The 22,963-nt window shown below is 28.2% G+C and overlaps 3 protein-coding genes across 6 annotated transcripts; 1 reads left to right on the top strand and 2 right to left on the bottom strand.

The window, feature by feature from the left end:
- Window positions 1-356: 356 nt before the first annotated feature.
- Window positions 357-2,479, bottom strand: RpLP0 (ribosomal protein LP0). 2 transcript variants are annotated; one of them, XM_017902149.1, is made up of 5 exons: window positions 2,432-2,479; window positions 1,726-1,817; window positions 1,238-1,648; window positions 769-1,113; window positions 357-515 (listed from the first exon to the last, which is right to left on the bottom strand). In XM_017902149.1, exons 2-5 carry the CDS (start codon window positions 1,777-1,779, stop codon window positions 372-374), a joined length of 954 nt encoding a protein of 317 aa, XP_017757638.1. In that variant the 5' UTR covers window positions 1,780-1,817; window positions 2,432-2,479; the 3' UTR covers window positions 357-371. The 2 variants fall into 2 exon arrangements, with proteins under 2 accessions (XP_017757638.1, XP_017757646.1); XM_017902157.1 differs by lacking the exon at window positions 2,432-2,479 and adding an exon at window positions 2,156-2,212.
- A 732-nt stretch (window positions 2,480-3,211) lies between these two features.
- On the bottom strand, window positions 3,212-4,735 carry Spt-I (serine palmitoyltransferase subunit I). The gene is made up of 2 exons (XM_017902693.1): window positions 3,809-4,735; window positions 3,212-3,717 (listed from the first exon to the last, which is right to left on the bottom strand). Exons 1-2 carry the CDS (start codon window positions 4,707-4,709, stop codon window positions 3,212-3,214), a joined length of 1,407 nt encoding a protein of 468 aa, XP_017758182.1. The 5' UTR covers window positions 4,710-4,735.
- A 1,777-nt stretch (window positions 4,736-6,512) lies between these two features.
- Window positions 6,513-22,542, top strand: capt (adenylyl cyclase-associated protein 1). 3 transcript variants are annotated; one of them, XM_017903013.1, is made up of 9 exons: window positions 9,318-10,002; window positions 10,297-10,509; window positions 12,529-12,883; window positions 12,968-13,252; window positions 13,386-13,624; window positions 13,698-13,876; window positions 13,945-14,151; window positions 20,647-20,790; window positions 20,878-22,542. In XM_017903013.1, the coding sequence occupies exons 1-9, from the start codon at window positions 9,333-9,335 to the stop codon at window positions 20,959-20,961; spliced, it is 2,376 nt and encodes a 791-aa protein (XP_017758502.1). In that variant the 5' UTR covers window positions 9,318-9,332; the 3' UTR covers window positions 20,962-22,542. The 3 variants fall into 3 exon arrangements, with proteins under 3 accessions (XP_017758520.1, XP_017758502.1, XP_017758511.1); XM_017903031.1 differs by lacking the exons at window positions 9,318-10,002; window positions 10,297-10,509 and adding an exon at window positions 6,513-6,531 and having other exon boundaries at window positions 20,878-22,536; XM_017903022.1 differs by lacking the exon at window positions 10,297-10,509 and having other exon boundaries at window positions 9,346-10,002; window positions 20,878-22,536.
- The last annotated feature ends 421 nt before the right edge of the window (window positions 22,543-22,963 follow it).

The raw sequence follows: 22,963 nt of genomic DNA on the forward strand, positions 1-22,963 counted from the left end.
AATTATTTATATTAATTAATATTATGACGTCAACTTTAATATCTTAAAAATTAAAAATACGACATTAAACATACATTTCTTATCATTCCATACTTTACTCGATATTATCAATTATCGATAATGTTAAATGATTTGTAAACAAATATTAAGAGAAAAGATTTATTAACTTGATCATATAATATTAGTTTTTATTATCAATTGATATAAATCTATGAAAATAAACATGAAAAAACAAGGTAAAATAGTGATTAAATTGATATACAACATATGTTATAAATTACATTTTATTACAATGATTTTTATCTTGCAAATTCAGTTTGTTAAAATATTACATAATTATGAATTCAGTTACATCAAAGTATATTTGTATTTTAATCAAACAAACTGAATCCCATATCTTCATCTTCAGATTCTGATTCTTCTTTCTTTTCTTCCTTCTTTTCTGCAACGGGTGTTTCTGCAACGGCCGCAACGGGTGCAGCAACAGAAGCAACAGTAGCAAATTTACTTGGGTCCTATATGAATATTATACGATATTAAATAAGTTTCGATAACTTTATAAAAAATAAAATATATACATAGTATATTTTGTCAGACTGCATGTTATGCATTTTTCAACAAAAATCTTAGTGTCAGTGGGTTCTACTATTTCTAGTGCTGACACTAATTACATAAGATTCTCAGATAGAATAATTCATCATATTAATATTTTTAATAATTATTATTATAATATATATTGATAAAAGATGAAATATGAATAAAACGTACTTTGATATACTCCTTAATTGTAGCAGCTTCTGGAAATTCAACTTCGGTAACAGCAGCAATTGCCAATAAATTCTTGAATCCATTAGCAATGCTATGAGGTGCACTAGCTATTGTAGGGTAACCAATAGCTAAACAAACTGCAGCTAAGTTTGCTACACCAGCCATGAATTTTTCACGTAGATCTTCTGGTTTAATGTCCAAAATTTCAGGTGCAAAAATAGTACCAGAATCATAGACTTGTTCAACAAGTAAACCATATGAAAATGGAGAAATGTTCAACATATTTAAAAGAGTTGCTTCAGATGCTCCTACTTTATCACCTGGTTTTAAAATATGAACATCATTCTAAAATATAATGAAATACATATTAATTTTTTCTTATATGAAAAAATAATCTATATCTATATATATATATAAAAAAAAAATTTTATATATATATAAAATAATCAAAATTGAACTGCATCCTTACAATAATTTCAATAGTACCCTTAGAAATCTTAGTAGGAATGCTTAAGGCTTGGAAAAATGATGTTTTCTCAGGTCCAAGACCAGTATTTTGTGCAGGAATAATTACACTCAATGGTGCAATGGCACCTGCTCTAGCTGGTGCTCTGACTTTATTTTCTAAAAGTTTATCTCTCACTTCAATCAAATCCCCACGAGTAAAAACAAAACCAACATTTCCACGAATATGTGAAAGAAGTTTTTCAAGTGCAGCATTACGTTCAACATGTCCACGGATTGCTTTTCTCATCATGGTATTTTTTCCCATTAATACAACCGCATTTCTGCGAAGGGACATGCGAATTTGTTGCATTTGTTTAGAACCAACATTGTCAGCACCCACAATAAAACATTTTGGATAGTCATCCAAAAGTTGCTATATAAAAGATATGTATGGTATAGATATGAATTAATTTAATTAAAATACCATTACAAAATATTTAAAATACTTACAACAATTTTTGTAAAATAATTGGATTTCCATGTTGCCTTGTCCTCCCTACCCATCTTGATGTGAGTACGGATAATTTATTATAGTTTAAGGACTAAAAATAAAAAGTTTATTTAAATACAATTCACCATTATTATTGTAAGAATCATAATAAAAATTAAAATCAGACTACATATGTGTAATATACAATCTTGTAATCTGTACACAGATAGGTTCCACTATTTCTAGCTTCTGTGTAGATCTCAGATTATCAGATACTTTATTTTATCATCATATAATTTTTCATGTTTCCATACTTATTTTATAAAAAACTACACATACAAATATATACTTTTAGAAATACATAAAAGACAAATATGACTTGTACAAAAATTCTGTACCATTAATTATATTTGTAATTTAATAAAATTTAATACTTATTTTAATCATTACATTATATCGTATTATATGATTAAAGATTCAGATGTATAAATTAATATTCTCAAATGTATGAGTTGTAAATATTGCAATATTTATGAATTATACAAATTTCGATTATAAGCACATGTTATGCACAAATTACTTATTTTCACATAAACAAACAAAAATATTTTAATCTTTTCCATTTTATTCGTATAATAGAATATAAATAATGTTATTAAGTGATTTTTATAAATAAAAAGTAAATAAATTATTTTATTCTACACATGTAAGGAAAAGTTCTTTTACCTCGACAAATTGTATGGGTGAAATGTAAAAGGAAGAGGAAGTTTCTTCTCCTCCATGATGCAAACATTTACCGGATATGCTTGATAAAATTAATATCCAACCGCGAAAATTTAAAAAGTTTAAAAATACACTGTTAATTACGAAATAATAAAATTATTTAATATATTTTTTAAAAATACGCAATAATAATTAGAAATAAATAATATACTGCGTACAGAATTATTGCGTTAAAATTTAATATCTAAATATATGAAAGAAAATTTTAAATTATTATATATATACCAAATTATATTTTAAAAATAATTTATTAGAGTTTCTATTTGAAATTTGATTTTTAATTAATTTAGTAAAAATTTTAATGTTAATCTAAATACAATTGTCTTTTTTAAGTATTTTGATAGTATACATGCAATATAAGAAATTTATAAATTATTACAGCATAAAATGAACAATAAAGAGAACACACTATGTTTTTTATTTATTCACTTCTTTGAAATATTACATAATATACATGTATATTTTAAATTTAGAATACATTTTAAATTAATCTTTACAATACACAATATTTAATGTAACAAAATGATGCAGCACACTACTGAATAAAAAATAAAGTCATGCTTATAGAAAAGGAAAATATTTTGTACATATAATGAATGTGATCTTTTTGTAATTAAACAATATATAAATAACTATATATTGATGAATAGATAGAAATAATTTGCGTGTAAAGTATGAATTAATTTTAAAACATTATTCTGACATTTTTTATTTTATTTTAATTTATACTGATAGAATTTCTTCAGCACAATTTTTTAATATGTTCAATGCAAAATCAATATCATTTTTGTTGAGAAGTGTAGAAATGCAAAGCCTAAGACTAGGCCTAGGTAAATTTTTTTCTGCTTCTAAATAAACAGGTGTTATAATTGCTAAATTATTTTCAATACATCTGTTAGAGATTTTAGAAAGTACTTCTTCTTCTGTAGTACGGTCCATTCTATTTTTTAAATATACATGTTTTACTGGGGATTCTGGAAAGCTTAAACATTCTAAGCAATGAATATTTTGAAGCCCATTATTTATAGCTATACAATTATTCTTTAATGATTTAAATATCTGTGGATTATTTTTCATAATATCTAAAGAAGTAATAGCAGCAGATGTTAAGAGAGGTGGTAAAGATGCAGAAAAGCAATATCCAAGTCCAGATAAGCGTTGATGTTCAATAACAAATGATGTACCTACACAAAAGCCTCCAATAGATCCCATGGCCCAATCTAAGGATCCTAAAAATACATCAAATATAATAAAAATTATATTTACAAAAAAGTGTATAAAATATAATATATAATAAAAATTATTAAAAATATTACTTACCCATAATCATATCAATTTCATGTCTAGGAATACCAAAGTGTTCAGTAATACCTTTCCCATGTTCACCAAGAGTTCCAAATGATATTGATTCATCAATAAATATTCTTAATTTATATTTTCTACATAATGAAAGTAACTCTGGTAATGGACATATATTTCCAGTATTCATATAAATACCCTCAACTATTAAAAAACGTTTAGTTTTAGCTGCCTTTTTAGGATTTTGTTCATCAAGCTTTTCTTGTTTAGACAATAAATCATAAAGATCATTCACATCATTATGTTTAAAATAATTAATATTAGCTTTAGTAGCATCTAATCCTTTTTGTATAGCAAAATTTACTCTTTCATCTACAAAGACAAGATCTTTGCGCTTACAATATGCTGCAATTGCAGATGCAATTGTACTAAATCCATATGAATATACAACTGCTTCTTCAGTATCTGTATAATTTGCTAAACGTTCTTCTAACTCAAGATGAACATCAACAGTACCATAAAATCCACGTGGACCACAAGAACCTACTCCATATTTTCTTATTGCTGCTATTGCATCTTTTTCTATTTCATTGTTTTCAATTAAACCTAGGTAATTGTGTGTACCTAAATTCAAACAATCTTTACCATCTACTACTATTCTTTTACCAGCTCTAGATGTTACACATCTCGGATTTAATGATAAATGATTTGTTTGTGGATTGTTTATCAGGGGTTCAGGATTCCATTCTGCAAGTTTTTTTTCAACTTCATCTTCATTTAATGCTCTTTCATGACTATTGAAATATCTTTTACTAATAAACCAAATAAGCCATAAAATCAAAAAAGTTCCTAGTAATATATGATACTGAGGTATTGTACTTAGAATGTTCATTGATTCAATAAATATAAATTTTGTGCTCATATTTTCGATTGTATGATATTTTATATACCCTGCTTTAAAATATATACTTTAAATAGTATATCACTTTTTTAAGTAATTACACAAATTTATGATACTAATATTATATTTTGAAAACATATAATTAATACTGCATTAATACTGTAAAGTATTATCAATTTTTAAATCTCATAATGATAAATATTGCTTAAAATACCAGATAAGACTAATTTCAACTCAGCGTAATTCAGTGTAAGCAACATATAAAGGTTACTTCTTACGAAGAACTAAATAAAAACCAGATGGCAGCACTGATATATATACATACACACATCAGTGCGGAATATTCAAAATATTATCTTAAAATATATTTGAGACATTAATTTAAAAATTTATTTAGAAACTTTATAAGCATTTTATTACCATTTTAATTATATTATGAAAATGAAAGATTAAGAATTGTAATTACAATATATAAATATAAGTTCAAAATTATTTCAGTAATAAGATAAGTATATTGATTTATTATGTAAGAAACATTTTTATTTTTCAATTTTATTAATATGATAGTTACAATCTTAAAACAATATTATAGAATTAGGATAAATTTTTTTTAAAGATAATATTTGAACGTAGGCGCATGTGCAATCAAGAATTCTAAACTCACACAATAGCAAGAGTAGTACTTCCGGTATCCGGCAAACGCCCCAGTGTATGTAGTAATGTTGTCAGATTGAATTCTTATCACTTGTGTATCACAATTGTTGAGTTGTTATTTAGTTAACTCTCATAAAGTGATAGTGTACATGTTGCTGAATTTCAGTAAGTTTTCATACTGGTAAGTAAATACACATTTTTCAAGTAATAGTGAATACATCCCACTGTCGCTAAATACATAGTAGCTGTGCTGAAAACATTGTACTATTTACGAGGTTTCCGCAGTTTACATTATCTATACTCTAATGTCATATACATATATATATATATATATATATATATATATATATATATATATATATATATATATATATATATATATGGGTATACGAAAAATATAGTATATTATATATTTAATAAGTGATTCAATTGGATTTGTGTGTGTTTTTTTTTTTTTTTAAAGATATGAAAGTGTATTTAGTTTGGTTATGTACATGGTTATACTTGTGTATATCTCTTGCTGTGTTTCAATTGTGAGTCATACTATGCTGCACCTGATACTTGACACCTGGTAACGTATCTTAATACTTTGTATTAAATATTAACAAATTATATAAAACCTACTAAATAACATATTTGAATTATTATATTTTATGCATGTTACAAAAATTAAGATTTGTAATTTGTCACAAGTAACATGTTTATAATGGAAAAATGTATTCGAATTTCGTTGTTTATATAAAGATATATCTATTTAATGTATTGATTAATTAAATTTAAATTTATGGCCGATTTGTGTATATATCTACATTTATAAAAATGATTGATTATTTTTATTTAAAATTACAATTTTTGGTATATAATAATTTTATCTATTTAGTAATTATCAAAATATTCATTATTGAGATTTTGTATTATTAGGTTGGTTATATGATACGGTCCTGTGATTCTGACGCGAGATTAAAATTCCATCGTGAAAGCTGACGATGTGAGTCCGTTATTATCATTCATCAGTTACATATCGAAGGCATCAGTTTTTATATTTTGTCTATTATTATTTTTGTAACAATTATTTATATAGTAGTCAACAAAATTTATTTTGAAATGTCCGAAGTTAATAAAGCGGTAGAAGATAATTTTCGAATGATACCAGGTGCTTATAAAAAGGTTTTAAATATGTGGCAACATCGTGAGTATAAATTAATTTTTGTTTTTCTTTTTTCTTGGATATAATACAACAGTTTGTAGATATTACTGTGTTTAATGTTCTACAAGACTGTAATAAATTATTAAAATTAACATGTTATATTAATCCATTATACCGTTTTTGCAAATAAGCCATATGCGAACATAAAGAGTATTGATTATAAAATTAATACAATTATTATACAGTTAAATACGTCTGGCGAAAAATCAGAATTTGTATATGTACTAACTTCTCAATGTTTCTTTACTTTTTTACATTAATCGTTATGTAATATTTTTTATAAATAATACAATACATTGTAGTTTTATATTATAATGTATAATATTTGAATTTATTTATAAGTTTATTAGCAGTATTTGATGTGATTTATAAAATGATTATATTTCAGCTTTTTTCTACTCAGATAAAATTTTTTGTTATCAATGGAAGTTATATATATATATTTACACTGAGGTATGATAAAAAATACGCTTATAGTTATAGCGGAAATGGTTTGTAATATAAGTCATTCTGAATTTGATCATCATTCTTGTGCATGATAAATTATAAAATCTAATATAATATAAAATACTGTTTTTATACTAGCAGTATAATAATACCTAATTTTAAATTGGCAGTACTTCATTTTTTATTAGTAATGACATTTATGTTTTCAATATCAGTTTTTAACAAAAGTAATACATTGATCTTCTAATTGTTGTGAATAGTTGTAGCTTGAGGTTTGTTAGTTCTGTTAGAAATGAAGTTAGATTTCGAAAGTCCTGCAGTGCACGTGGCTCTTTACCTAAAGAACTTGCAACAATTTCGGGTCTCGACCACCCTGTGGCAGCACTGCCGAGTGCCGGTCGAAACCTAAAGCGATAGAGCATTACGCCGGCTGCTTCCAAAGTAGACTGTTTTTGAGGGTGGACATTCCACCCTTACGGATCTCGTGAATTAATTCAAGATTTACAGTCGTAATGCGCATTATTATTCGAGTTTGTCCTTCTTTAGAGTGTCAATTGAAATAACTCGAAGTGATTTGAAACGTTTGTCATTTCTTAAATATTTGGGTGGTGTCCAAAAGGTCAAACAAATTTTGTTGTATCAATGAAGCTATGTAGTATTGTATGTAAGTCGATAGGTTAAAAGAGTAAAAATTTTAACATACGTTGTACAAATTTTTGAGTGAAGATTGATCTCTTGGCGGTACATAATAACCTCGCCTGACATACGGTATTAATATACATCGTCAATTGTGTTCTGCACAACTGAGTTAGTAAAAGTGATTCATTGCAGATAAATGTATGTAAATTTTCTCTGACGATCGAACGTTTATTCGCCCGTGATTTCATTCGTCGCGTCACTTGTATGCATTGAAACATGTGCTTGTGATGATAGATATACGTGTATGTTCATCCGTTGAGTTTTATTAACTATAGAATTTCTAAATTTTATTTTCATTTTCGCTGTTACGATTATGAGAAATACAGATGCAGCGTATATTTAAAAAAATGTATGGTTATTAACAAAAAGAACGTGTATTTCTTCTGACGCGAAATTTATCATTTCCGTATTTCTTGTTATTTCCTGCAATTGAACAACGTTATAAGATAGTATTTAATATTTGGAACATTAAAGAAATGTTATAATATTCTTAAATATAATTGTAGTAAATTTAGTGGATGTACAATATCCTTTTATATATATATATCTGTTATGCTGATCTCGGAAACGTAAACTTGGGCGTTGTTGAAATCGATCATCGCGCCATCAAGAGAAATTCGCGGGGAAAATATGAGGTATAGATCTCATCTACGTAGGATTCCTTGAAAGTGTTATAAATGACTTTATACTTCTTATGAGAATGTTACGAAATTGTTTATAAAAATTGTTACATATAATAGGATGGGAATTTGAGTCGTTAAAAGAATAAAATAAGTTTGATAAAAATTAGATAAATATTTTATCTCTGTTATATTAACGATAATAATAAATATAGCTCTTTCGATGTACGTTGTTAATATTACATGTTTAACAGTTTGTATAAAGCAAAGAACTAAAAGGTGCTAATTATTGATCTTATTCTTTTGCTAATACGCGATTTAATTGCTACTTTACAATATTAATGGATACACACGGTAAACACATAAACCGGCTGTGAGCAAATGTAATTCATACGGTAGTACACTGAACAATTTATAGTGCGTGATTCCCGTGGGAAATCCGGTTGAAACGAAATATTCAGTCTTTTAGTTCCGTTGCCTGAGAAGGACCAGCAGAGCTAAAATATTCAAGTACCAGTTATATTGCGGCTGTGAGGGGTCAGCATTAAACTTGAGCCTAAATACTAAAGTGTTCTTACATTATCTGATATATTACTCGTTATTATTTTCAATAATATTTCAAGTCAATAATCGTTATATATTATATTAAAAAGCATATATGTCATTTTCTATTTATAATTGTTCAAACCAAAGTACGATATTTAATCTGAAACAAAAACACGAAATTTTAAATTAATCGTCAATATTTTACATTGTTACAATGTTAACTATATTCACGTTATTGTGAGTTTGCACCTCTCTCTCGTTAATACGTATGAAATATATCGATAAATTTTATCGCATTTTTCAAATCGATTGATTCGAACGGATCGACAGTGTCGACATAAAGCGATATCGGGTGAAAAAGCCGCGTGATTTATATATAGAAAGCTATCAGTTTGAAAGCACCGAAGTTCGGTTGAAAGCGCCGAAAGCGTTTATTGCTGAAACAACGGAAATCTATAATCGATATTGACGATGTTTAAATGCTGTGTGTGCAACAAGAGTTCAAAGAAGGAGAAGCCGAACGGCGAAGTGGCGAAACCGACGCCGAAGCAAATTCAGAAAACTGTTGACTCGCAGTTAGTTGGCATCGATTCCTCGAAGGTCGTGGAAAGCGGGCCGATCGGGCGAGAAGAGAAGTTGAACGGTGACGTACAGAAATTTGAGAAAGTTTCTCCGTCGATGGAGAATAGCAGCGCGGAAGTGGTCGACGATCTAACTGTTAAGAGTCCGTTGCCTTCCGGTAAGCGTGACGAGGTCACTGATAATTCGCGATTACGAACGAAATCGATAAACGAATCGAATGGCAAGAAGGACGGCGATAATGAGAGTGATACCGAAAGTGCGAGTAATCGAACGAAGATGAGAAACGAAGATGGCGCGACGAATGGAATTAAAGATGTGAGTGGTACTGGAAAAGTAGGGGAAAATGACGATGTAAATGGAATCGATGATGGGGTTGGCGGCGATGGAATGATGAAAGCAATACTGAATTCTGGGATTCCTACCAGCGTTAAAACCAATCTTTATGACTCCTCCGCGTATATTGAGAGAACGATCGATGATGGACCGGAGGAGGAAGGTGATGATTCCGTTTTCGAAGCTTGTCCGAACGATACCAACGCGAATAAAAAGACGCCACCAGGTATATTTTTATTGAGGAATTTTGCTTGATAAATTAAAACGTGCAATTTGCTCCTTCCATTGCTTATTTTCCCGCCATTTTTTCAAAATTTTTCATATTTTATTTACTTTATTAATAATGATAACGAACATTGAGATTGACTGAAAATAATTTCGCAGTAAATAATGAATTTCGTTATCATATTGCTAGAGTTTGAAATGCGTTAGATTGCTTCAAATTACGAATGGGGAAATTGTACTTATTGAATAACTTATAGATAGATGAAGTGTCTATATTCGGGTATACGATGCGCAGTTTCGTCAATTCCTCGGTGGCTCTCAGAAGAGGAAGATGGCGAGCACGACTCGGAAGAGTGCAGTGGAATGCAGGAACCACCGGCCACGCCGGTTGCTCGCGACGAACTAGCTTTAAGACGTCACAGATTCTTCTCTGATTTATTACAAGCCGCGCAAAACGCGACGGAGCACAGAGTGAGATTTGACCCACTGGGACCAATGGTGCACGCCGGTTAGCGTTCACCCTAAATCAATTTTTTACTTTCTATGATTTCTAAATTTTCTGTTAGAATTTATTTATTTATTTATTTGAAAGTATTAGATTATAATTGAAACGATTTATTTGTATTTATTAATTATGATTCAGGACGGGAAGAAAATACTTTACTGTGACCATATTCAGTATGTCATGCGAACGTAGATCTTATGAAAACTATTTTTGTAATTGTAACTTAAAGAATTTTTCAATTGGATTGAAAATTTATTTAATATATCTGATTAAATTTTTATCCAGATTACAATATTTTTGTACGGAATTAGATATATTTTAACTATCTATTGCAATGAAATTTATAGTAAAATTTAAAAATTACGAAGTTAACAAGATGAGAATATAGAATTTGTAGATGTCTTTTTGCAAAAAGACGAAGTCTCTTAAAAGATCTTTCTAATTAATATTTTATATACTTGTCCTAAAATACTCTGTATGTATGTATATCGATATTTTTACATTTTTTGTCTGATGTAATTTTTCAATTATATCGTTCATCGAGTAAAAGAGTACAAAATTAAAATGTGTTTTCATAAATATTTAGTTTTAAATATTTTATGCTTTTATTGAAACTTAAACATTATGGATAAACATATCAGTATACTACACTATAGTTGAGATAAAAGAGCGTATTATCTTGTTAATTGTTTCTCAGCGCATTTGTTTTTGAGTTGTGGCAGAAGTTTGAAACTTTATTGTTTTCTACAATTCAACATAGCGTTTCGGCATTAGTCACTCTATTTTTACATTTTGACCTATTTATCTATCAACTTTTGGTGTATTATTTCAAAGATTATTTTTATTTAAAAAATGGAGAATTTTTAAAGTATTTAAAACAGTTGCTAAAAATACTGAAAGTTATAATTACTATTTCTTGAAGGTTCGAAAATTTCATCTTGTTTTAATTACAAGTATAAAACAGCAACAAAATATACATTTTTTACTTTCATATAAATAAGTACATGTCATTGCTTTGTGAAATATTTTGTATTTGAGTGTGTTAACACGATACATGTGTAGATATGTGACGAATTTTTAATTATTAAATATTTATGAATGCGTGAGATTCCATACAAAATGGTACCTACCCACGCATGATTCAATTTTCGCAGATTTCCTAAGAATAGGCCGCGGTACACACCCGCGATGAATATCATTAGAACTGTAGCTTAGTTCTTCAAGCGTTTCTGAGAAGACTAGAAGATTTTGTCTGTAGAAGCTTTTGTTCACGTAGGAATAAATTTTGATTTAAAGTTAAAAGAATAATTAAACGAAGTGTAACTTCGAAGTTAGATTGGTGTTGATAACAAGCTGAAGTATTGGTAACGAATTATTTATTTGTACATTAATTAATTTTTTGATATACATTTAGAAATAGCATAATTTAAGGCAGATTATACTATAATCTTAATTCTTTTACATCTTATGAGTGTTTATAACAATTTAAGTATTGCGAATTTCTTCTGATGTGGAGATTATTATGTTATTCAATATATTTTATTTTTATAGAGTTTACTCAAATGTGTCATTATATGTCATCATACAATTATAATGTGTCATCATAAATTTAATTTGCGTAAAAATTGTCAAGCATACATAAATTTATTTTTAACATTAAATGTTGCTTGCAACATAATGATCTAGTAGCTGTGGATGTTGACATAACTATTTATACATTCGTTCTATATTTAATGTACCCGCTATAAATGCGAACTTTCTGGAGTATATTTTCTTGAATTACCAAAAATTTTATACTATGATTGTTATTAATAATTTGTTAGTTGTAACTCAACAAAATTTTTAGATATTACTTTTCCAAACTGCATTTATTTTATTATTAAATTTGATGAATACTTATATTAAATTTTGTTTACTTTTTATGTGTTTATACTTATTTTATGCAAAATAAAAAAATTATAATTTTTCTATATTAGCTACATCAGAATATTTCTATTTTATAAAAATGTATTGTAATTAAAGGTTGTGAAGCTAGCGATAAGGAAGAACATTTAGAAGAGTTGGTGAATAGATTAGAAAACGTCACAAGGAGATTGGAGAAAGTAAAAGCACAATCTGTTACCGAAACTCAAGATTCTGCTGTTCAAACAAATACACCATCACCAAAACGGTCTCAGCCAGTTAAAAATTGTGAATCAGTACTGTCTGCCTCACCTGTTCATTCAACAGACAAGAAAATATCAGATAAATTTAACAGTATGTCAGTCACAGGCTATGAAGATTTTTTAGCTGGTCCTGTAAAAGAATATTTACAACTGAGTGAAAAAATTGGTGGTGATGTAGCTACCCACAGTAAGCTAGTAGAAAAAGTATTTCAGTTAGTATTGCATCATTCAATTTTTATATTGCATACTCTATATACGTTTATGTAAATTATTAAGTACTGATTTATTTTCCATAGGATTCAGTTGCAATTCATTCAAACTGCAGCAAGTCGCCCAGCACCTGCAAACCAGTCAGAACAAATTTCTCTTCTTGTACCTACATCCAAGCAAATTCAACAAATTCAAGAGTTTCGTGAGAAAAATAGAGGGTCTCAGTTTTTCAATCATTTATCTGCAATTAGTGAAAGTATTCCAGCTTTAGGATGGGTTGCAATATCACCTACTCCAGCACCTTATGTAAAAGAAATGAATGATGCCGGGCAATTTTATACAAATCGTGTCTTAAAGGAATGGAAAGAAAAGTAAGTCTTTGTTATAGATTATTAGTTAAACCTAATAATAAATTAAGTGTTTGCTTATTGTTTTTTGTGATATTTATTTTTGTTTATAAATTAATTACTGATGCAAAATTCATTTAGTCTTTTATATCTACAGAGATAAAGTACATGCTGAATGGTGCAAAGCTTGGATACAGACACTAAGTGATCTTCAGCAATATGTGCGTCAGCATCACACAACAGGACTTGTGTGGGCAAAAACTGGCACTGTACCAACAGGTATACCACCACCACCACCACCATGCATGCCAATGGGAGATATAACACCAGCAAATATTACCGATGATAGAAGTGCTCTTTTCGCCGAAATTAATCAAGGAGAAGCTATTACAAAGAGTAAATTTAATATAGTATTAAATGCTGATTTTATTAAATGACAAGATTTGTAAAATGAATCATTATTTCACAGATTTAAAGAAAGTCACATCAGATATGCAAACACATAAAAATCCTTCCTTAAGAACTGGACCAGCACCATTTAAAGCACCCATTGTCGGTAATGCTATGCCAACAAAAACAGTACCACCAGCAAATGCACCAATTGATAAACCTCCTGTATTTACTAGAGATGGAAAAAAATGGCTTGTTGTAAGTATTTATTATTTTATTTTAATAAAAATTTATTTGATTCATGAGACATATTGTTTTTGTTATAGGAATACCATAAAGGTAATAAAGATTTGGTTATTGACAATGTGGAAATGAACAATGTAATCTACATGTTTCGATGTCAAGATAGCACTTTAATTATTAAAGGCAAGGTTAATTCCGTTGTTATGGATTCATGTCGTAAATCATCTATTGTTTTTGATTCTGTTGTGTCCAGCATTGAATTTGTCAATTGTCAGAGTGTACAAATGCAGGTATGTTATTTAGTTTTACTGTCAATAAAAGATGCATGGCATCTAATAGTTTTGATAAAATATTGTGTAAAAATATATTTATTTCCAATATATATATACAATATAATTACATGAAGTACATGTTCTATATTGGGAAAAAAAAGTGTAATGTTACAAAAATATGAAAGCAATTCTCAATCATGAATTTTATAAGTATAGATAATTAATATTATTTGTGATTTTATTTTACTTAGATTTTTTAACATTCTAATATAAGTTTCTTACAGATGTTTTGCAATTCTTGTAGATGTACAAAATTCGATTCCTGATGGAGAATTTCTAGTAATGCTATATACTCTTCATTGTTTAATTCCTTAGGTGTTCCACGTATTTGAAATTTGTTTAATGTATTTTTTGATGTTTTTGAAATATTATCTAAATCTGATATTGATGTACTTATATCAATAACAGAAGGTTTAGCAGTTACATCGATTTCCCTTTGTTCGACAGATAGGAAACATATATTTTTTAATTTCCCATTTAATAAAATATTTGTCAATGAATCTTCTTCTGTTTTCAATGTTGATAAATTAGTCGTGATATTTTGGTCTAACTCATTATCTTTTATAACGGAAGAAACGACAGTCACAATTTTATGCATCGTATTTTTTTCCTTCTCTGCAAAAATATCTCGAAATTCATCATTTTTTTCTTTAGTTTGATTTTCTTCTAGTTGTTGTATACTTAATTTTCTATTTTTAATATATTCTAGAAATTTAATTGGATCTACTATTTTTGTCGTATTATGGTCATATTTTGTGAATATATTAACATATATTACAATATGTTTTTTTGGAGTGATATTATTGCCAGCATTTTCATTTTTATTGTGAACAATATCTGTTTTTATTGAATCTTGTTTATGATTACCACATGGATCCTTATTTCTTGATTTACCTTCTACTTGAATTTCATCTGCTATATTTGGATTTTTCTCGTATAAACTGTCTTTCCAGAACATAGTCATCGTTAATGGTCCTCTCATTGGACTCTTAGGTCGTGATTTATTTTCGGTCTTTCGAGTTGCTTCCAATCGACTTTTTAGAATTGGTATGGAAGATTTTGAGGACGTTTTCAGTGTTGGTGGTGAAGGTTTTGAAGGACCTTCTAAATGTAATTTAGTTTCGAATGATCGAGTGTGATTTATTGATTTTACGTTACTTGGAAACTCATGTGACCGAAGTGTAACATCTTTTAATGATTCATTTATTTGAAAACTTATTTGCGATTTTTCTTTATTTAATTTAATATTATCTTCTGTATTACATCTAGATACTGTGGATAAATCTTTTAATTTTGAGAATGTTATATTTGTATTATTTTCCTCTTTAATTGGAATATTGTTTAACAAATCAGATTTAAAATTTTTTACATTTTGTAAAGTTATCGGTTTTTTTAATTTTTCACATTTTGAAGTATAGTTTTCATCGCTTCGTGATTCTACTGTCGTGTTTGTTCTTTTCATTATTTTATTTTCTTTCGTTTCTTTTGGAGAAATTTGACGTGAAGATAAATTTGATGAGACAGTATATTCTTCTAAATCTAATTTTTCGATATTATTTATTACCGAACTAGATGGTACTTCATGAGTCAAAACATTTTCTGTGAATAGTAAATTATAATTGTCAGTATCTTCGTATAAAATTGAAGATTTCCTGTTCAAAATTTCGTTTTCTTGTTTTGAAGTTTTTGTTTCATTAATTAACAATGTATCAATATTTTTTGCATAATTGTTGGAAGGAAATGAATCAATTTCGTTCTCTGTTCTATTAGATTCTGATAAAGTTTGTTCCACATTAAATGTATTACTTGATTCTTTGATGATAGATGTGTTAGTATTTATTGTAGTTATGATTTTCGTTTCTTTAGTTTCATTTAATATAGGAGTAGAAAGTGTTTCGGTATTTCCAATATTTTTTAAATTTTCATCTTCATAATATAATTTATTTTTCATATCATTTTGTGTGTACATATTAAAATAATCTCTAAAATTTTTTGATTGTGCATTATTTAATTTTGTAGTAGAACTTGAAGCTTCATCTGTAAAATATATACTGCTGTGTGGAGAAATAAGGTTGGAGTAAGATTTATAAAAGTCCATCTCATTAATCAATTCTTTTTTATTTAGATCTGTAAATAAATTTTCTACAGTCGAATTATTTTTCTCATTTTGAATTTTATCATTTTTATTATAACAAATGTCTGTTTTCTTATAGTTATTTATGTTTGTTGTATCATATTTTTGAAGAGTAATCATATTTGTTGAACATGTTTTTATATCATTAATACCATCATCACTGAAATCGTTATTAATATTCGACCAGTCTAAACATAATTTTTCTTCATTTAATTTCTTGTTGATTAATACTGTTACAGAAGGTGGTTCTGGAATGTTAGAATCATTTGATTGATTTATACTGGATGTTAATGAATCCTGTATTAAATTTGTTTCAAGTGAAGTTGTTTTACTGTCACTGGGTGATAACTCATATATTGAATTTTTAGTTGCAATCATATTGTGTATTTCCAATCTTTCATCTACATTTGTGTGTAATGTCGTTTGTTCGATTAATGAGCATGCACCAGGATTTCTTTTTAAAATCAAATTTGGGTTGCATGATAAAATTTCATGATCTTCTATATATTTTTTACTATCTGATACATTTAGTTTTACATTTAATGTATTGTCTTTTGTATTTTTAGTATATTTAATATTGGCATATTGATTTAAAGATTCGGCGCTCAAAAAATTAGGATCCATATATTTGTTTGAACTTTCAAATTTCTCTTTCAAAGGAATTTCATCTAAATTTTGCGAAAACAATTCCGCATTATCAATATTTCGGTTTATAAATTCATTTATATCATTCATACGTATGAAATGTTCTTTGTATCTCTCTTTTTCATATATATAATCATAACATGTTTTTTGTTCATTTATATTTGCTTTTGTTGTATCCAAACAATTTGCAAATGTCATAAGTTTTTCATCAGACTTATCTAAAGTATCATTCAAACATTTTATTTGCAAATTATTTGAAATAACTTTTAAGGACTCGTTTCCTTGAAAATGGTTATGCTTTGATAAAGATAGTCGATTATTATTAAATCTATCTCTTTCCTGAGTTATATTACAAAAGCTAAAATATTCAGAGGATGAATCAAGACTGTGTTTTGAGTCTAAATATTTTTTATGTGTAGTTAAATCCCTTACATCATTTTGTTGGGTAAAGTCTAATACATTATTGTTGAATTGTTTATCTTGTTTCAAATTGAAAAACATATAAGTTCTACTTGCTTTTTCAGTAGAACTGCTAACCGATTGTTCCTCTGATATAATGTCTAAAACTTTTGATTGGAAATTATTATCAACATAAGAGTGTTTCCCATGATCTAATATAGATTCATTATCTATCTCTGTTTTCTTGTCATTTATGTAACATAGTTTTTCCAATTCAACGCGCGTTAATAGTGCCTTCTTGAATTGCAGTGCTTCTTGAAGTAACAATGCTGTTGATTTATCTTCACATTCACTTTCTTTTGATATTTCTGTGTGACTTGAAGTTGGTGACATTATTGTATCTTCGTCAGTTTCCATTGGAATTGGATATTGGTCAAAGGAACTGATTGATTTTGTTTGACTATTCTTTATGTATACATCTGGTAATATGAAATTTTCTGATACAGATATTTTCTTCTTAATTTTCTTTCCCTCAGAAGAATCAGATGAAATAGAATAATATATTCTCTCAGGTATTTTTTCATATGTGATACTAGAGGAATATACAATCTGATTATTTGGAATTATATTTAATTCATGATTACTTGTATGAGGTATCTTTGGCTCAAATTTTTTCATAAGTAAATAAGCAGAATCATCTATATTATTTATACGATATGCGTTAAACATATTGGAATAATTTTGAATAGATACTATAGAATTTCTGTCAGTTTCGTCACTTTCATATTGTTCAGAACTGTTGGAAGTTGTTTGTTCAATTTCCCTAGTATCATTTCTGGTATTATTATTAAAATTCATTTTATTTCTTTTGATTTTGTTCTTGTTATGAACTTCTATTGTAGCTGAGACAAGTGTGTTTGTGGTGTTCTGAGAAATGCTATTTGTTTTATTATTGTTTTCTTGTTTTTCTGGTGTTTTTATTTCAACATTTTGCAACTCATACATGCGCAGGACATTGTGTAAGCTCTCTAACTTTTTTTTTACTTGGTATAATGCTTCTTGAGACGTTTTCATATATTTTCCGCGTTCACATGATTTTGGAACTAACATTTTTGTAGTTAATTGCTGGGGAAATATATCAGCACAAAATGATATATTCATTTTTGGAGGTAGTAAACGTTTATCAGTTAATTGTAGAACTGGGTAAATTGCATTTGATAGCTCTAAACATTGTTCATTATTTTCTTCTTTTTTATCTGTATTTTCAATGCTCTCCTTTTTAATTTCTTTTTTCTTATTTCCATTTTCTTGGATACCTCCATACAATTTAATTTGATCTTTTACAGGAACACATTTTTGTTGCTATAATAGAATCAGATATGTCATTCTTATATTCATACTATTTTTGCAATATTTCGTTCAATTTACCTGTACATCTGACCAACAATTTTTAATTGGAAGTCCATTACTACTTTCGGATGAACTGCTAATCAATCCAAGATTTTTATTGCTCTCGTGTAGTTGCTTCAAATATCGTTTGCAATCGTCCATGGTTTTCATATATTTCTTACAAGTCGAACTCATCTTCCTGGTTTCAATGTTCTTTGATCCTCTTCTCAATTTTTTTCCAGACTTATTGTATCTTTTTCTTGAAAATAGTGGAACGGATATTGCATTTCGATATTGCGCATCAAAATTTTCGTTTCTGAATGTTTCACGATGTCTCTGGTTGATCATATTTCTAAACTTAAAATTTATTCTGAAAATAAAATTGTATTAATATGCCAATAATATATTTCAGACAACATTTTGTTCATATGATTGTACTTTAGAGATTTATCACTGCTGCTTTTGGAAGATTTACTGCTGTGTTCTAATGGCAAATTTTCTTGTCTGAGATAGTGGTACATACTTTTTTTCTTTGCATCAAACAGTTCTGTTAGATGGTATTCCGAAGGATAATACTTTGAGTATGAAACATATGATTCGTTTTGCCTAGGGCTAAAAGGAGCACAAACAGATGTTTCAATTTTTAATAAAATTCTATTAGAATTTTAATGTTAGACTCACGAGTAATTTATGATATTTATGGGAATTAGATTTTTTACTAAAAGTTAAAAGATGAAAAAGAGAGGTACAAAGTGGAAAAGATGTTTACAATTTATAGATATGATTTTAAGATTTTGATAAAACTAAAAAATGTTGGTATTTAATGATATATAATCTCATGAAAAAAATAATAAAACGAAATAAATTATTTCAGTATTATAGTATATATTTATTTTACCTTAATAATACATGTTTAATCCAATTATTGCGGCCATTAGGATTAGATAGAGTTAGTCTAAGATTTCGCAAATTCTTCCTGAAGTGTGATTTTTTAATTTGATGAGGTAAAGGCCATGTACCATATTGGAGTTTATATGTCAGAATGTTAACTTTCAATTCAAGGTCTTCCATTTTATATCCAACTTTATTGAGGATGTTTTTATCCATTGCAGTGTCATTACATTTTGGTTTGGAACATATTATACGTAGTAGTATAATGCATATCAAAAATATAGCCAGTACCTTCAATGTTATTAACATGATTAATCAAATATTTTTACTATAACTATACATTTCTTTTTCTTTTTCTCTTTGGCAAATCGTGAACATAGCGTTCAGATATAAAAAGTCTTATCAGTTGCAAGAACTTACCTGACCGCTATGTTCATATATTCATAGACTTCTAATTCGATATTCATTGCAAGTCAAAAATAATAATTCTCTGTACCCGCCAGATTGTGCTTTCATTCCTTAAACAGTCGAGGACATCAGTTACAATTTCACTCCAAATATAATTTGCTATTGCTTTTGGACATTCTTTCCAGTCAACTTCACAGATCATTTGGACAGGTTCAAGATTTCCGCCTGTGTATATTAATTAAGTGCTTAATGATTTACATTTCAAGCAAGGAAATTGTTGTGAAATATTACAAGGTTTTGCTTGATTTGGATCATTGAATTCTAATTATACTTTTAAAAAATTCTAATTGTAGTTTGAATTATAAAACTTTAATTATAGTTCAAATAGTAAATGCGAAAAGAATATTACCGAATTGCCAATGCATCTTGAAAAGAGGTCTGTTATGTTAAATGTGGTGTAAAAATCTATCTATACTACATGAAATGTAGAAAATGCATTTGGCAATTGTTTCTCGACGCATAAATATCGATAATGTGTATAAAGTGTATTCAAGATTAATTTACTTTTTGTTCTTCAATAATTTCAGGTACTAGGAAAGGTTCCCACAATCTCTATAGATAAAACAGATGGTTGTCAGATGTATTTGAGTTCAGAATCATTAGATGTTGAACTTATTAGCAGCAAATCTAGCGAGATGAACGTTATGGTTCCTCGAGTAAATGGAGATTATGTAAGTTTTTATAATAATAAATATTTGAGCCTGTAGTTTCGTGCATTTTCATATATTTCTATTTTAATTCTTTTATATCTTTTGTAGGCAGAATATCCCGTACCCGAGCAATTCAAAACAACTATCAGTCCCAAAGGTCTTAGTACGATCGCAATTGATTCATTGGGTTAAACTTCGGTGATTCAATTATCTATAGCCTAACTAAATGTCTGTCTAAGAGTACAGCTCATTAGAGGTATCATCATCTGCGAATTCGACGATTTATTATTTATTGCTTCTTTAATTAATTTAAGAATTAGGAGAAGGGCGAGGAATTAGAGAAAGACGCAAGTACTCTTTCGAAAGTATAGAATTGAATTAGATAAATCGATTAAATGTTTTAATATTAGAAGTCCTATATTGTTTCGAAGGTATTTGCGCATTTCGTGGAGATTATCGATTCTATAGAAAATAAAATTAGAATCACGTTAAAATGACGCTCAATTGAACGAGTCTTATTAAATTTATGTGTAAAACACTGAAGTGTTCGATTGTCTATGACTCGATATTTTGTAATATAGTCTTAATTAGATCCTTAATAATTGTGATTCGTCTAACAGGTGATAATGAAAGAAAATGGAATCGACATTCTTCACGAATATGTTATTATGCACGTTGGTGCTGAGATGACGAGACTGTAAGTTGGACTAAATGCAGGGGTATGGACAAAAGTTTTTCTACCTTTGAATCGGACCTTTTATACATTTACACCATTTTTTATCGTGATTAAACTTTTGTCCACACTAATCGCTTCTCGAGATTTTTCAGTCGATTCGCCATGGAATTGCCACTTGACGTTTTCGGGAAAAAAGCGAGCGCCGCACGTATAAACAGTTTTTGAGAGAGCAAAATCAAGAAACATTCACGAGTCATTTATAAAGCGTTAGGGATATCATATCGATAGCTCATTGTATTAATTTTAGACTTTCACAGAATGTTTAGTTTTGCTATTGTTTTTGTACGTTGAATTATTAATTTTATAATATAATTCGTATTAATTGGAAATAAATTATTTCGTGTTAGTATATGCAACATGCCTTCACTTCGTATGATGATTTTGAAATTTAAGCTTTCAGTTTGCGAGTCTTCCGTATTTATAAATGTTCGTGATGTGTAAATAGAATATGATGCTGAATTTATTTTATGAGTAACAATCGATCGTTTACGCGCGTAAGTTTGAGAACCTTCAGATTCGAGAAATATACGTAGATAAAAATGATCAAAAATACGGTTGTGCAAAAGTCTTGATGGTCTAGCCGCGAATGAAGAATGCTCCAAAATAATAAATGAATTGTAAACTCGATATTGAACTTTAAAAGCGTGCTGTTTGGACGTGACGTAAATTACATTGTGATTTTTACCACTTGGTATATTGTGCTAATCGTAGGTATAATCTAATATTAATACTACTTAAAGGCACGATCTAGAATGACATGATCATAATAGAATAACAATGAAACTAGCAGTTCGATCCTTTCTAAGAGAGGAACGAAGGAAAATCTCGAAAGAGACACAATTTTTCTATCATTTATATGGTACTAAACATGTTTGATTACAGAGCGATGATTATTTGACTGAAATTATTTACTCTAAGGATCGCACTGCCTGTAAAGCAGTATCTGTAACAGCCTTCGTTTCAATATTGATAGAATATTATATCGAGAATAATTAATATTTATTTCTGAATATGATTTTCAGTGCTATTTCTAATTGTCCTAATAAAACAAATTAATATACCATTTACATCTTGTTGTATCATACTTCTTTACACTTTTCAAGAAACAGATTAAGTTATTAGCTTTAATATGACCTACGTTAATGTTTAATTTATATTTAAATAACAATATTGTTAATTTTTATTGTAATATTTCATATAAAAAGAAAAAGAAATACGAATGCCTCTTCTTCTTAAAAATTCTTATTTATTAGCATTAAAAGAATCTTTTTACATAATTAGATACGAGATACATATATATACACGTTACGTTGAACTTACGGGGAGACTGAAATAATGAGTACGATATACATGGCCTTGAGATTCGTTTTGTAATCAATCCAAAAGAATCAAAATGCCAGGTTCGACTAAATATTCCTATGCTAACAAGTATTTCTGAGTCAATCACGGGTGACTCAA

Source organism: Eufriesea mexicana, unplaced genomic scaffold (genome assembly GCF_001483705.2).
Source record: "Eufriesea mexicana isolate 0111107269 unplaced genomic scaffold, ASM148370v2 scaffold474474812, whole genome shotgun sequence".
In the NCBI taxonomy this organism is placed as follows: Eukaryota; Metazoa; Arthropoda; class Insecta; order Hymenoptera; family Apidae; genus Eufriesea; species Eufriesea mexicana.

Coding starts and splice junctions, on each gene's coding strand:
- Spt-I (XM_017902693.1), bottom strand. CDS start 4,709: ATGAGCACAAAATTTATATTTATTGAATCAATGAACATTCTAAGTACA. Junction 3,718..3,808: donor TGAAATTGATATGATTATGG/GTAAGTAATATT, acceptor ATGTATTTTTAG/GATCCTTAGATTGGGCCATG.
- capt (XM_017903013.1), top strand. CDS start 9,333: ATGTTTAAATGCTGTGTGTGCAACAAGAGTTCAAAGAAGGAGAAGCCG. Junction 10,510..12,528: donor GGGACCAATGGTGCACGCCG/GTTAGCGTTCAC, acceptor TTGTAATTAAAG/GTTGTGAAGCTAGCGATAAG. Junction 13,625..13,697: donor AGGAGAAGCTATTACAAAGA/GTAAATTTAATA, acceptor ATTATTTCACAG/ATTTAAAGAAAGTCACATCA.
- RpLP0 (XM_017902149.1), bottom strand. CDS start 1,779: ATGGGTAGGGAGGACAAGGCAACATGGAAATCCAATTATTTTACAAAA. Junction 1,649..1,725: donor ATTATTTTACAAAAATTGTT/GTAAGTATTTTA, acceptor TCTTTTATATAG/CAACTTTTGGATGACTATCC. Junction 1,114..1,237: donor AGGGTACTATTGAAATTATT/GTAAGGATGCAG, acceptor ATTATATTTTAG/AATGATGTTCATATTTTAAA.